We start from the raw sequence: 16,190 nt of genomic DNA, 5'->3' as shown, positions 1-16,190 counted from the left end.
TATACATAACTACTTAAAAAACAAGGAAAACAAACTATCTCGAATCTACCATTTTTTCCAAGCTGAGAAAACGTAAAACCTGTTCATCATCTCTCTTTATGGACGTAGATACTATCTAAGATGATCCAGATTCCATGTCTAAAATCTTCAAAGGCCAATGTCTTGTCCTCTACAATAACAGCAACATTTAGTTGTGGTAAGTTGATGAATGTGAAGTTGGTCATTAATCATGCACATTATGTTCAAAAGCGTGTGTTAATGACTCAACTTACAGATAAGGTGGTATTGCAATCTGGTAACAAGCATTAAAGACGAGAGCCTGGCACCTGAACCAAAGGAATAGAATACAAAACTAAACAAGGAGCAGAGAAGCCAGGATAGATGAATCCACGAGGCATTTTATTACATGATATCCCTCTACTAAATAGACTTATCAACATTAATGAAATAAAACAATTTCATTTTATCCAATTTAAATGGGAAATAGAATGTTAGACCGAAAAGCATTAATTATGTAACACACTTAATAGTCACCTTAACAGGAGTAAGTGACCTGAGCAATAACAGTGCAGCTACTGTGTTATCGTGTTGTTGGACCCAACCACTTTGAATTTACACCTGAAGAGCCCATAAAGAACAGACGCTCAACCTGAGAAGTCCCATGCAGTGAACTGGGACTGAACATACATGGCAGCTACTCATACAACAGAATTACCGGTCATTTTGCCGAAGCATTACGCTGTAGCGTAGGAAACCAACTGCTGGAGGAGCCAACATGGGAAGCATCGGGTGGTGGCCCTGATTGTTTAGAATTTACATGTTTCTTTGAAGGACCAGGGAAAGCAAGTGACGGGGATGATAGTTGAGGTAGTTCAGAACTTGTTCCTACTCTCTGGGAAGGAGGAGAAAAAGGATTGATAAAAATACATCAGAACACAATAGAGATAAAAGTAGATTGCAATTAAAATATACAATGACGGGGTAGGCAGGGAATGGTTATACTACGTTGATAGTTTAACTGTATCAACTTACCAACTTATCTCTATCAGCTGGATATTTGAACTGCATTTGAACAATAGGACGACCAACATTAATAGGTGCAATGTGCTCCGTGACTTCATCAACGCGAGGAATGTTGCGGAAACTGGTAACTGGAATGTGATATGATTAAGTCATTATAGCAAACATAAAGGATTTTTTTTTTTATGATGAATAATAGATTGGTATATTTCTAAATTTTATCAGTACCACCACATTCTACAACTTTGAAACAAAAATAATAATAAAATTATATTTTGCCATTGTGTATTTCCAATTTGAAGTTTAAAACTTTGAAACAAATTTGAACTATGAACTTTCAAACATAAAAATAAAAACAATAGCAAAACTAGACAAAAACCTTGTTGTCTATCAGGGTTCATTGGAATCGCTTGACTAGTTGTTCCACCTGAGATCAGCTGTCATTCAAATAAAAATTACATTAGCATAGATATAAAATAAAATAAAATAATTCCCATTGGCATCATTATTTGTTTATTTATTTACTTAATATTTATTTATTTATTTTCCAGATAGTCCATCTATAGAAAAAAGAGTTCACTGGTTATTAAAAGAATTCTAAATTGAATTTGGTAGGGTACTAACAGATGGTCGAGGTTGAGATCTTGTCCTTTGGGCTTGTTGGTATTTCAAAATTGTCCAGTCAAAGATATAATCAAATTCATAGCCTGTCGTAATTGAGCAAAAAACATCAGCAGGATTCGAACAGTGAAAATTTCATCATATATAACAAGTAAATAAATCAATAGGAACAATGAACTAACTTACAAAATGAATATAAAACATTTTAGTGTACTCCAACTAGCAGATTTCCATGATCCAACAATATTATTCTTTTGAAAATGTTCACAAAAAATTACATATGCAGACGTCACAAACGGAAGAAGGGCAATCAACTCTAAAAAAGCCTACGAACCCCCATCCGAGGCAAGGGCTTACAATGGGAGGCAGGGAGCAATTAACTCTATTTAAGGCCAAAAAAGCCTAATGACCCCCATCCAAGGCAAGGACTCAACAATGGCTAGCTCCCAACAATATGTGAACTCCCAGATGGAAGGGCACTGAATGAAGGGAGATACATAACGATTGGAGGAGCAAAGCCTGCTACAACTGGATAATGAATGTAAAGATTGAGAAGCCTTCTGCCTATTTATCATATTGAAGCACTGTTCTCTTCCCCTTGCCCTCCCATCTTAACTCTTTAGGAGTTTAGGGAGATAACAGGGCTGGATTAGAGAGCTCAACATAGCAAAGTACATGCAGATAGTTGGCTCTTTGGAAGGAATTGCAAATATATAATAAGGATGGCAATTCCAACTACTTGTGATTGGGACATTCTCGACAAGAGAAACTCATACTAAACTAGTTCCAAAATAATGATTTTCCCATAATTACCTTCACGAGTGAACAAATCACGGAAGAGCCGCTTCAAGAATCCATAGTCGGGTCGTTGTTCAAACGTTAAAGAATGGCAATAGTGAAAGTAAGAAGCAAATTCCACTGGGTGGGATTTGCATAAAACCTATAGAAATTTACAACATTTATTAGTAAAATTAATTATAGAGGAGAGAACAATATGCAATTACAGGATACATACTTCAATTGGAGTTGAAAGCTTCTTCTCGCATATTTTATCATACTTCTGCTTCTTTGTGGCAGCCTTTAGACCTTGCCATGGAAGACTAATGAAACAGGAGAATAAGTTAATTATACTCGTTAAATCTGCATATTATATTAGGGAGAAGAAAAATCTAGATATCACTATGGCTAAAATAAACTAGATGTTAGATTCAAGAAAAAAGAAAAATTCATGAGCTCCGCAGACAGAACAAACTGTAGAAGTATCAAAGTTGCAAAATAAATCTAACTAAGCAGCAAAGTAAATTTAAATATGGAAAATAATTTTATTTTTCCTAACTAAAGCATACCTCCCTCTGAGAAAGTAGAGAAGAACATAACCAAGAGATTCCAAATCATCCCGTCGGCTTTGCTCTAGTTAGTTGGTGGATTAAGTAAGTATCATGTGCACAACTGTTAAATAAGACTGCATAAATTGATCTCTACTTACCAATTCCAAGATGGGTGTTGCAGCTAGCATACCTAGCAGTTCCAGTCAGGTTTTTGTTTTCTCTGTAAGGATCGAAGGATATGGCTGATCAATGATCACACTAAATGTAGAGATGTAATTTTTAAAAACCAAAGGTAAAAGAACTATTGGTTTTGTATGTAACCACAGACTTCCATTTCTGGGTTCATCCTTCTAGACAATAATTATAAAACAAGCATTTCTTCGTGAAGAGATGAAATCAAACTCATTCACAAATAGAAGACCTGTATGGAATATGACGATTGGTAGTAGAATCCCTATATCTTTTAGCAAGCCCAAAGTCGATGATGTACACCTAGAAAACCATTTTAAATAGATACTGTCACACAGAAAGAAAAGAAATAACACAGTATTGTATATGAACCCAAGAGATTGATGAGAGGCACTGTGATTTACTACCTGATTAGCCTTCCGACCAAGACCCATCAGGAAGTTATCGGGTTTGATGTCTCTGTGTAAAAAACCTTTTGAGTGAACATATTCTATTCTTGTAATCTGTTGAATATCAAAGATGATGGAGTGATCAAGCTTTTTTAATCAACAATGTTGGAATCCTACTGAGGAAGTATGTACCATGTTAGAGTACTTATAAGAAACTAAACATGATCTCAAAATATAGATGAAACACAGGAACTCCTAACAGTGATGAGGAATAACAAAAAAAAATGATAGGGAATCAAATCAAGCTAACAATTATAAAAATATGGGGGATGGTTATTATCAAGAATTTAAATAATAAAGAACAAACAATTTCATGGGAATATAGAATAGCATGATTTCAACATTTCTTGATTGCATCATCATCATTATCATCGTCCATATATGTTTGTCCCAACTATTTGGAATCGACTATCTAGATATAATCCAGCTATCCCTCTATTGAGCTCCAGGCCTACAATATTCACTTATTGGGTTTATATAATTTTTTGCATCAACTCAAGTAAATCCAGTGTTCTAAATGGCGGCCGCCTAGGCAAGAGGTGGCATCAACCGCACCGCCTTTGCCTGAGAAGGTGCTTTAGACAGTAACTCACCTCATTCCGTCACCGCCGCACCTGGAACCGATGTCTCCGTTTCGCCACCATGACAAGTCCGGACACATCGCTTGCGCACGATGACGAGTCTGGACGCATCGCGTGAGCCCGGACATGTCATTCGAGCCTAGCGATGAGCCTAGAAGCGTCGACCGAGCCTAGCAACGCGTTCAAACGCATCACGCAAGCCCGAACGTGTTGCCCAAGCCCGGACGCGTCGTGCGAGCCTGGACGCGTCATGCGAGCCCAGACGCGTCGCCCAAGCCCTACAACAGGCCCGGGGGTGTCGCCCGGGCCTGATGACAGGCCCAAACGCGCCGTGCAGCCCCGACGACGCGTCAGACTCGTCGCCCGATAGAAAAAGAGTACACGAATAAATTGTAAGTTAGGATTTAAAACTTTAGATTAACAATTTTAATCAACACGTAGCTATGATTGAGATAATGTAAATAGACTTAATTAAAGTCTAATGAAACTATCCCATGAATTTAATATATATATATATATATATAATTTTTAAATATTTAGATTTAATTTTTAATTAATATATTTATTAAAAATATATTTGATAAAGAATAATGATGATTTATAATATTATATATAAAAAATAGTAAAAAAAATTCAACCGGCAGCCGAGGAGAGTGACCACTTCACCACCGCTTATCGCCATTTACAACACTGAGTAAATCCTAGAAACGATAATATTAGTTCATCCATTAGCACACTTAACAGGTCGTTGTTTTCCCATTGACACCGTAATAACGTGTGCTGCACATCCAGCCAATTTCATCTAGCATGATTCTATTAGATTTCACCTTTTCGGTAATCATTTGTCAAAACTCAACAATAATTAAGATATGATCCATTATTTACAAGTCGTATGCAGGTGCTTGAAAAATATATCACTTTCAATAAATCATTTTTTGCAGGTGATTTTCCTTAATGCAATTAAACCTCTTTGATGTTTTCAACACTAATCAAGCTGACAATGTTTACCAAATTGTGCATGGCAGTAAGGTAAGGGTATTAAATCTATTCTATTTGTTAGTTTCCAATTACCATCTGATCTGCCAGCATCAGAACTGTCTTTAACGAGAACTTGTGACCACAATAGACAAACAGATCTTCAAGGCTTGGACCCAGCAGATCAAGGACAAGAGCATTCTCCTCTCCATCAACACCATACCATTTTATATTTGGGATCCCGCCTGCATGCACGATATAACCAAATTAAGTTGAGTTCCAAAAGAGGGAGAGGAGATTCATATGCGAATGATTCTTCTAACATACTTCCTCCCTGAAGAATATTATAAAGCTTGGCTTCATAAATTAGTTGTGGGTGCTTGGTCTTACTGTTCTCCTGCAACCATGAAGAACAAAAATAAGCATACACCCAACGCAACATATATCAAGCCACCACTAAACAATGTCAAATATAGGCAAGGTCATCGATGGAGATTGACAGCTAGACTCTTTCGAAATACAATAGCTGAAACAACTTCCACCTTAGCACCAGTAAAAAAAACACAGCTGGCCATGATTATCACATCACCACTTCTAGGAAGGTCAATTAATCTAAGAATACTGACTAACCAGATGTGCATAAGCGCGTCAATAAAGAGATCTAAAATTACATCCATCAACAGAAATACCATAAACGGAGTACCCATAGGGAAAAAAGGGGAAATTTATCCTCAATCACAGTCGATGACCCAGAAGCAGAACGGAAAATCAATCAAGTACGCCACAATAGATCGGAGAACGTACGATCTTAACCGCGACGATCTCGAACGTGTCAACGTGCGTCGCTGTAACATAACAGGAATCGGATCAGGGAAGAATAAAAACAAAGAGCAAATTATATGTCGATCGATGAACCGAATTGGAGGCGAAGCTAACGCGCAGGGGAACGATTCGCTCACCTAGAAAGATTTCGCCGAAGGATCCGCTCCCGATCTTGCGCCCTAGCTTGTACTTCCCGCCTACGATCCGATCCATGGCGCAGTCCTCGCCCACTCTATCCCGAAATGGAATCGATGAACTGGTTTTGAATTGGGGACGAGAAATCGCGAGAGAGGTCCCCAGGGATGGGTAGGGCCATGGACTAGTCGGTGAAGACGACGCCAGGGCATTTCGGGTAATTAGTGTCGCCCGCGATGACGAGAAGGTCAGGAAACTCGTTACCCGACTCGACGAGAGGCGATCCAGCGCCGGACCGAACCGCTCCTTGTGCCTATCACCGATCTTTCCGGTTTGTTTTCACTTTTGCTGAGCTGACAGCGTATAATTAATTATATAGGAAAAATCTGGCATGAAGGCGGTTTTATATTTATCTACCTTTGTCGTATTTTTCTCATAGAAATAAAATATTTATTAATGGTTTTTTAAGTTTTTACATTGACGATATAAGAAAAAGGAAATCGATCACAATTCTCATTTATTTTTTATTTCATTAAATAAATAAGAAACTAATAATATTTTCTCTCTTTTTCAAATTTGAAGAAAAAAATCAATTACCACCGGCGGCCCCACCAACTTGAATCCACACACCCTCACTGGGCACCCCACGATACACCACGAACGTCAGGTAGTACCCCGGCGGCGCCACGGCCCCCGAGGAAGGCGCCGTGACCGACACCTGCCACCTCCCCTCTCCAGCCGACGTCAATTCCGCCACCCACAGCACGAGCAGCCTTTGCCCCATCGAGTACCCATGCGTCGTGAACGGCTGCGCGTACATCGTCACCTTCACGTCCGCCGCCTCCACACCCGACTCACCCCCCTGCAACTCGAACTGTACCGAGAATCCCTGCTGGTAACTCACCGACGCCGGAGTAGATCCCTCCGAAATCTTCGGCCTGTGGACCGCCAGCGCAGGGTCGAGGTACGGCGGCTCGAACCGTTCCACCCGGAACTCCGTCGGGTACTTGGCCGTGTAGTTGTAGGACGGGTTCGGGTTGCTTCCGGCGACGAGCACGGTGGCGTCCGGAAGCACCGCGCTGGTCGAATGGTACATCCTGGAGATCGTCGACGGCGTCAGTGGCTGGAACCGGCTGCGTTGAGGGGTTCGCTTGACTGCCGGACGGTAGATGAGCGGCTCGAGGTTGGGCTCCTCGCCCCAGCCCCATCCGGAGGTGCCGCTCTTGGCGCCGTTGAGAAGGAGGAGGTCGGCGGTTGGGAGGATGAGGAGGTCCCCCATGACGCGCGACGTGGGCATGCTCTCCGTGTGCCACGCGGCGTTGGGCCTGGTGATGACCAGCCGGCTGCAGGTGGCGATGGCAGGGAGGAAGATCTGGCGGTTGGCTGCGACGGAGGCGGCGTTGTGGGCGGCTCCGCCGCAGATGATGACCTCTGCTTGGACGGCGGCGGAGGAGCCACGGAGGCGGATGGGGAGGAGGGCGGAAGCGGCCGAGGCCGGGTAGTTGCGGGAGCCGCCGGGGAGAGGAGGGAACTCGCGGAGGATGGCGTTGGAGCGGGGGTCGAAGAGGATGGAGCGGTTGTTGGCGAAGATGAAGAGGTTGCCGTCGGAGGAGAGGTGGAGAAACGGATAGAGGTTGTTCTCGACGTCGTCGGTGGTGGCGACGAGGAAGCGGAGTTTGTAGTTGGAAGGGTTGGACTGACCGCGGGCGGGGATGAACTCGTAGCTGAATTGCCGGCGGCCGCCCACCACGATGAAACTGCCGTCGGGTAGGATTTGTTGGGTCGCGTACCTGCATGCGCGGATTAAATTCGTAAAATCTAATAATAAATTATAGTATTAATTTTCGTCGGAACTCGGAAATCAACCAGTTGCACCTCATCAATAACTGTCTTACATATATATATATATATAATTTGAAAAAAATTAAATGAAATATTTTTTAATAATAAAAAAAAAGGCAAACTGTTCCCTACCATCTGGGAGCGGAGAGAGCGGTTGGGTACTCGACCCAGTCACAAGTAGGGCAGGTTTCGAGGTACCGGACCGCGACGCCGCCGTCGCGGAAGCCTCCCGCCTGCACCAGCGTCCCGTCCGCCGCGAATCCTCCCGACGAACACCAAGTGTTGGTCAAAACCTGCACCATCCTCGTATTATTATTATTATTATTATTATTATTATTATTATTATTATTATGTTCTCAAATAATTAATTACTTTGAGCGGACGAAGTAGATCGTTCACAAAGTCGTATTCGACGGCGTGAGCCCAGCAGTCCTCCGGGGCAGCGCTGTTGTTAGGGATAGGACGGCAATTCCCCGCCGGCAAGGGCATTTGGGTGGGGACGTAGTTTGTGGCATCAAATAGGATGGCCTTGTTCTCTTTGGTGATCGCCATGTGCATCGCCGACACCCCTGAGCTACTACGTAGGAGCTTCCAAGTGCCCAGGAACGTGGTCTCGAAGTTAGGATTTCTCCTTTCATTCGCCATCGGTGGCGGTGCCACAGTTGATGCATCAATATTAACGGATACGCTTCCAAACAAGCCATTAATGGTATCATCGACGTGCAACAAGGGAGCGGCGAGATTAGTTGAGAGGGAGAGAAGAAAGAAGAAAATACCAAGCAAACAAATTGGAGGATTATTCATGATTTTTCGCTATAGTATGCTAGTTATTTTTTTCTCATCCCCTCCGCCTCTATAAATTTTCGGTGCGGATGGTTATTTATTGAATACCATTGGCATTGGCTCACCGTTGACTAAATTAGATTGGACATGCATGGAGTGGAGTCGAATATATATAGAATTAATGTGTTCGGTCGTGCTTAGTTTAAGGACCTACATTAACTAAGGAGTCCACTAATCGATTATCTAAATAAGGTTCGTGTAATTATTTTCTTTTCGTAACAATTTTCCAAAAAATAAAATCCTCAAAATCGATCGATAAATTAACAAAACTCATCTCAAGGAAAGAAAAAAAAAGGTGATTCGTTCCCCCAGATAATCTCTCGTCATCGGTCTCATAGTAAAATAAACAAGGATAAATCACGTACGTACCGAGCCGCATGTGTTCAGGATCTTTGATTGACTAGAAGGGGGGTTAAATAGTCGTTAGCTTAATCGTTCACTTTCCTACGTATTCGTTAGTGTAGTGAAAAATATACAAATACGAAATCTAAAGACAAGAAAATAACAAGCAAATCGCTAACACGTTTGTTTATGTGGTTCGGAGATTAAAACTCCTACTCCATGGTTGTCTAAAAGGTGAACGATGTCTATCCGTCAGTGGGTTAGTCCCCAGAATCTCTTGCTAGCTCAAGCCTCCTTATCGGTAGAGAAACCTCACCACAACTCGATCAAGACGCTTGGATCACACAGGAACTTAGAGACTCTAATTAGGCTTTAACCAAGTTTAATTTCATCACCCAAGCTAACCACCCCAAGCTCGATTATATAGAGCTTGGGGAAAACACATAGACTATTTTTCTCATTACCAATGGACTAGTGTCTCCATCAGTCGACTGGTGTTAGCGTTGGATACACCTAACGACACTCCGCAAAATTTACAATTATGCAATGACTCTTTACCAATCGACTGATCTATACACAAGTCGATTGGTGCCTCAGTCGTTAGGCATAGAAACATTCTGTGTCCTGCCCCAATCGATTGGTCCAATTGTCAATCGACTAGTAAAGCCCTAAACCTAGGATTTTCCTTCCCGAGTACATTTCTTTCACACTCGGACCCTCATGACTCACTTGACTCTTCCTCGCTACCTTGACCTCTTGCCTTAAAGTCTCCTTCCTTTAGCTCTCATCCCTCAGATGCATTCAAGTATGCGGCTTGTCCCAATGTTATCTTTCGTGTATGTCTCGAAGTGTACTTCTCTCGACTTATCATTGTTGTCTTGTCCATGGTCACTCAGACGCTCCATCCTTCACCGGATCCGAAGCCATCAAGTTAAGTCATATGTGTATCCTGCAAACCTGCATAACTCAAATACATATATCAAATACAGAAGTAGACATAACATAAACCCTTTGTCCAAACATCAAAACTCATGGTCACATCGGACCCTTAAGATTGTTTTCAACAATCTCTCATTTTTGATGTTTGGTAATACGTTTAAGTTAAGGAAAACATAATAGCAATCAACCATGCTAATGAAATATGCAACATGCATTGGAACCTATCACAAGGCTCCTTCTACACCTAAGCTCCCCATTGAGTTAGGAATTTCTCACCGCAAAGGTATTTAAGGTTTTCACTTAAACCTTACTTCTCCCCCTTTGCTTAATATCAAAAAGCTTCCAACAATATCCTAATTATCGAAACTTAATCATCTAAACTAACCCTAAATGTTAGTACAATTTGTACTAATAATTTAACTCAGGTCTTGATGAATGACAAGTATATTAAAGTTAGAGTGATTGTGATCTAATTGTTTTACCAAGTGTGCAGGAGTTGACGGGTCTGGAGGACCTGACACCAGGCTGAAATCTAGCTAAGTTCGTGAGATCTGATGGATGGTGTGAAGTCCAGATAGGTTCGCAGGACCCGATATCTAGGGGGAAGTCCGGTTGGGTCCGTGGGACCTGACAACCAGCTGAAATCCAGTTGGATCTACGGACCTAACAACCGGCGGGAAGACCTGGTGGGTCAAAGGCAAGTCGAGCAACTGTAGTTGGTAAGTAAAAGGTAAGCAACTGGAAGAGAGATCCAGTAAGGATGCGTTCCCGGTTGAGGGAATAGTAGGTGTCAGTCCAACTTAGTTCCATTTATGAAACATAAGCTGAGACCTTGACTAGATCTTGATATTGGGAAGACAGGATCTAATTATTACTAATATCTTATTGTATTATGCTAACTTTATTTTACAGGATAAACATATTTTTGGTTGCCTATACTAACTCCTTTTTGCAGGAAAGAAGTGGCTGAAAAAGAGTGTTTGAGCGCCTTGAAGGGATTCTAGCGCTCGGACCAACTTCGCCCGCGCGGGTGTTTGGCTAGGTACCCGAACGGTCCGAGCACTCAGAGCTGGTCCAAGCGCCCATACTAGAAAAATTATCCAAAAGTTGAGTTAGAGCATGTCGACTGACCGATCTCATGTCAATGGTCCAAGCGCCCAGAGGGGATCCAAATGCCTAGAGGTGGATAAACATCACGGATGCAGTTCGACGAGAGTTTGCCATGTCAGCACAGTCCATGTGCCTGGACAGGCCTATAAAAGCAGTTTTCGACCAACAGCTTCAGAACAATTTTTGCTACGATTTCCATATTCGCACGTTGCTCTAGAAAGGCTCTGACGACACCGAAAGGTTGCTCCAAAGTAGGGGTGTCAATTCGGGTGTGTCGGGTCGGGTTGGGTCGGGTTGGATTTTATTTTTATTTTTTTTAACCCAACCTGAACCCGACCCGAACCCGACTTCAACCCAAAACACCTAAACCCGAACCCGAACCCGACCAACCCGATCAACCCGAACCCGACCCATATAACCCGAAAATCTGATTCAAAACGACTTTTTTGGGCTATTTTCCCTATAATTCTTCACTTTTATCTCAATACTCCATCATTATCATACAAACATGATATTAATATACATAAAAACATCTAAATTTTTAAAATAAAATTTGATTTAACCCCAAAAAATCCCACAAAACCCTATATTTAAGTCAACCCGAGTCAACCCGAACCCGACCCGACCCAACCCGAAAATATTTAACCCTCCAACCCGAACCCGACCCGAACCCGACCCGAACCCGAAAATGCCCAACCCGAACCTGATTTTTTTCGGGTCGACTCGGGTTGGGTCGTCGGGTCGGGTTCATTTTTGACACCCCTACTCCAAAGTTCGAAGAACGAAGACTTCTTCATATTTCCTTTCTATTTGTCGGTAACATTTACATTTCAACTATTGTACTTAACTTTATAAATCTATTTTAAATTGATAGTGATTACCCATCGAAAGCACTCTCATATGCGAGCCTTAGAGTAGGAATCGACAAAAACTTCAACCAAGTAAAACTACTTGTTTTAGCATATGTTTTTGTTCTCTCTCTTTTCCGCTGCGTAACTTGTTTTCAAACGTGATTTTCTATTAACGTTATTCACCCTCTCTTCTAGCATATTTACGGTCCTACACATGGTATTAGAACCAAGTTGGCTCTAAATTGGTGAAACCATTAATTGAGCAGGGGGTTCCTTTATATATATATATATATATATATATATATATATATATATATATATATATATATATATATATATATATCATTTTTATTAAAAATTATTCTTACATTTTTTTTCCTTTTTATTTTTTCACCATTAGTCATAATTAGTGAAATATCACATTTGACAAAATTTATCGTAATATTTTTTATTTTTATTATTTTATTATTTTTTCTTAAAATTAGTAAAACACCTTTATTTCCTTTCCTTCTACACTACTTACCCCAAGACTTAGTCTTGGAATTTCTTTTTAAATATTTTGTATAAAAACATGGTGCACAAAGAGACGAACGAGTGAAATGCCAACGAACCGCCTCCATACGAAATGGACTACTACAAAGTATGGAAGCATCAAATGGAATACTTCGTAATGATGAATGACTTCGATTGCAACATAACACTAAGGCAATCCACTAAAGACATAGAAGCAAACACAAAGGTAATTGTTGGGGCAATTTCCCTTAGTCAAGGTTGACCAGTTTGACTAAGCTTGAGTTGAGTCAAGCTTGAGTCGGGGTTTGAGTTTTGATGTTTGACAATATATGGAGATTTCTAGGGCAATCGTCCACTTATGGAGATGGTCAAAGGGTGACCAGGTTGATGAGAATACAAGTCAAGTAGGTCAAGGTTGACAGGAGACTTGACTGAGAAAGTCCTATCTAGAGATTAGGTGTATGGAAGTCCTAACTAGAGGTTAGGCGTATGTGAAGTCCTAACTGGAGTTTAGGTAGTGGTGGAAGTCCTAACTGGAGTTTAGGCAGTGGTGGAAGTCCTAACTGGATTTTAGGCAGTAGTGGAAGTCCTAACTGGAGGTTAGGCAAATTGGAAAGTCCAAGTGTGATCTTAGCAAAGGAGAAAGTCCTAGTGAGAAGTCAGGCAATTGGAAAGTCCAAGTGTGATCTTGGCAAAGGGTGGAAAGTCCAAGTGTGATCTTAGCAAGTGAGAAAGTCCTGGTGAGGAGCCAGGCAATTGGAAAGTCCAAGTGTGATCTTGGCACAGGTTGTAAGTCCAAGCATGTGGTCTTGGTAAGGTAAGTCCTAGTGTGACTTGGCAAGGAGAACTCGATAACTAGGATGAGACCGAAGGAAGCTCTTGAAGGCAAGGCGTGAAGGATGGAGAGATATCCGAGGGACGCAAAGCTGATGGAGGAGGCTAGAAGGCTAGTTTGAGGTTAGTCGAGTGTGTTTGTATAATCCGACAACTAGGATGAGGCCAAAAGAAGCTCCTGAAGGCAAGGCGTGAAGGATGAGAGATATCCGAGGGGCGCAAGGCTGATGGAGAAGGCTAGAAGGCTAGTTCAAGGTTGGTCGGGTGTGGCCAAATACTAGGCACGGAGACCCAACATGTCATGGTTGACCGAGAGTTGGGTTGGAGGCTTTGGACTTGAGTTTAAGTCAAGTCCAGGCTGGTCAATCGATCGGACGATCGATTGAACCAAGGTCCAATCGATCAGTCAATCGATTGGGTGTGTGCTGCGATTGTGGGAAGGCCCAATCGATCGATCGATCGATTGGGATGTGAAATCACAAGCACAGAAACTTTTCCAATCGATCGAGCGATCGATTGGGAGCTGCCCAATCGATTGGTCGATCGATTGGGCAGGGGAGTTCTCGTGCAAGAACACAGAACCCTTTTGAATCGATCCACCGATCGATTCAGATATTTCCAATCGATCGATCGATCGATTAGGATTTGACCATTGCACAGAAAACGAGCGATGGACGGCTATGATGAAGCGGTGCTAACGTGGCAATCAATTGGGGATGAATTGGATCGATTGGGAGCATTGTTAAAAGCCTGGGCGGAGCGTTTTCTCCGTAGAATTGCCTCTGTGCTTTCTGGAATTGCCCTGAATCGATTGCTCGATCGATTCAAGGCTTCTCGAGCGATTTCCAGCGCTCCAATCGATCGGTCGATCGATAGGAGGCTTCAATCGATCAACCGATCAATTCAAAAGCTTACTGTTCGCTCAGAAACTCTCTCAATCGATCAGTGGATCGATTGAAGAAGTTTCAATTGATTACCCAATCGATTCACATCATTTCTATAAAAAATCACGTCGCCCAATCGATTAACCAATCGATTGAACCCTCCAATCGATCGGCCAATCGATTGGGAAGCAGAAATCTGTGTAGAGCTTGAAATTAGCTTCGTTTCGCATCCGAGATCAACTCATTCCGATATCCGAGTCAAAAGTTATGGCCTTCGGAAGCTCACTACGTTCAAACTTCCTAGTTCCATGCCAACTCCCTATTGGACTTACGATCGCTAAGAGTTCGATCAACTTTTGACTCATCTAGACTTTCTCCTTGTGCCAAGTGTTCAGTCAATCTTGACCCACTTAGACTTATCATCTCGTGCCAAGTGTCCGGTCCTCCATGACTCACTTGGACTTCCTTCTACCAGATGTTCGGTCACCCTTGACCCATCTGGATTTCCTCGTGCCTGGCTTCACTCACCAGGTCTTTCCATTGCCCGAATTCACTCACCGAGACTTTCACTTGTCTGGCTTCACTCACCAGGACTTCTACCTACCTGGCTTCACTCACCAGGACTTTTCAACTACCCGGCTTCACTCATCGGGACTTTCACCTAGCTTCACTCACTAGGATTTTCATCTGCCTGACTTCACTCACCAGGACTTCCCACATGGACGATTGCACCTGCAATCTCCATGACCTATCAGTCTCCATGTATTGTCTCAATGTATTGTCAAACATTGAAACCCAAATATCAAGACCCAAGTTTGAGCTAACTCAAGCTTAGTCAACCAGGTCAACCTTGACCTAGGGAATATTGCACCAACAATCTCCCCCTTTTTGATGTTTGACAATACCTTTAAGTTAGGCTAATCCCGTGCCAATATATGAATGAGGGTTCCCTTCATTCTTCCCCTTTCCTAGAGGGCACAAACTTCCTCTTTAGGTAATGAAGACCTAACTTAACCACACATTCTCCCCCTATTGGCACATATCAAAAACTCTCCCCCTAAACAGTCACTCACCGTTGTTCACAACTTCACTAGTTGTGTTCAACACGAAAATGAAGGTCTCATACCCTTCATTATCTCCAACGCTCACCCTTGAGCACGTACAACTAAACAATGAAGATATCCACTCCTCATTGTATTCAAATGCCCAACTTTGAGCATTTTCACTAAAGAAGGTTAACCACCTTCCAAGGTGTATGAAAAATAGATTTTCATGTCCTTAAAGAGTAACTCCCCCTAAAGACATGCGCGTAACTTCTGTCATTGCACCAACAATGACTTGAAATCCCTAAATCTTTAGGAAACCCAAATTTAGAAGTTTTGAGGTTCAAAAAGTCAATAATGAAGTCAAACCTCAACCTAAACCTCTACTTAATCTTCCTTAATCAATTCATCTTTGTTTTCATCATGAAAACTCCCCCTAAAGGTATAAAAATGTTTTTGAGAGGTTAAGAATGGTTACATAGACCAAAAATGCTGACAATAAGCTTTCCCAGCCAAAATCAGCATCCCCAATAGATTGGAGTTGGGTCCCAATCTATTGAACCTGCTTGAATCGATCCACTGATCGATTCAGCTAGTGTGGATCGATAGGTGGATCGATCCAGTGAGCTTCTGTTTGCGAGAAGCTCACTCTAAATCGATCTGATCAATTAAGACCCTTCAATCAATCGGGTGATCCATTGAAGGTCTAAAGTTGTTGAAATTTCATTTCAGTCAACATCAGAAACCCCTAGAAAATTCAACAAAATTCCAAAAATTATGAAAATCATTGTAGACATTATTTAGGGTATATATTATCATGGAAAAATAGTTTTCTAAGAAAATACTTCATATTTTCAAATATTGATACA

General features: G+C 41.8%; 2 protein-coding genes across 3 annotated transcripts; both read right to left on the bottom strand.

Moving 5' to 3' along the window:
- Window positions 1-439: 439 nt before the first annotated feature.
- Window positions 440-6,322, bottom strand: LOC122009631 (casein kinase 1-like protein 4). Of its 2 annotated transcripts, XM_042565869.1 has the most exons (15): window positions 6,123-6,322; window positions 5,968-6,008; window positions 5,491-5,560; window positions 5,260-5,408; window positions 3,566-3,661; window positions 3,391-3,461; window positions 3,128-3,189; window positions 2,988-3,051; window positions 2,657-2,741; window positions 2,455-2,581; window positions 1,645-1,727; window positions 1,400-1,457; window positions 1,033-1,151; window positions 716-892; window positions 440-618 (listed from the first exon to the last, which is right to left on the bottom strand). In XM_042565869.1, exons 1-14 carry the CDS (start codon window positions 6,196-6,198, stop codon window positions 719-721), a joined length of 1,275 nt encoding a protein of 424 aa, XP_042421803.1. In that variant the 5' UTR covers window positions 6,199-6,322; the 3' UTR covers window positions 440-618; window positions 716-718. The 2 variants fall into 2 exon arrangements, with proteins under 2 accessions (XP_042421803.1, XP_042421802.1); XM_042565868.1 differs by having other exon boundaries at window positions 440-892; window positions 6,123-6,321.
- A 387-nt stretch (window positions 6,323-6,709) lies between these two features.
- LOC122010993 (aldehyde oxidase GLOX1-like) lies at window positions 6,710-8,766 on the bottom strand. Its single transcript, XM_042567444.1, has 3 exons — window positions 8,335-8,766; window positions 8,095-8,255; window positions 6,710-7,910 (listed from the first exon to the last, which is right to left on the bottom strand). The coding sequence occupies exons 1-3, from the start codon at window positions 8,764-8,766 to the stop codon at window positions 6,710-6,712; spliced, it is 1,794 nt and encodes a 597-aa protein (XP_042423378.1).
- Between the last annotated feature and the right edge of the window lie 7,424 nt (window positions 8,767-16,190).

The sequence above is a fragment of the Zingiber officinale genome, chromosome 8A, assembly GCF_018446385.1.
Source record: "Zingiber officinale cultivar Zhangliang chromosome 8A, Zo_v1.1, whole genome shotgun sequence".
Lineage (NCBI taxonomy): Eukaryota > Viridiplantae > Streptophyta > Magnoliopsida > Zingiberales > Zingiberaceae > Zingiber > Zingiber officinale.
The sequence above is the reverse complement of the archived record's forward strand: the minus strand, read 5'-3'. Positions and strand labels throughout refer to the sequence as shown.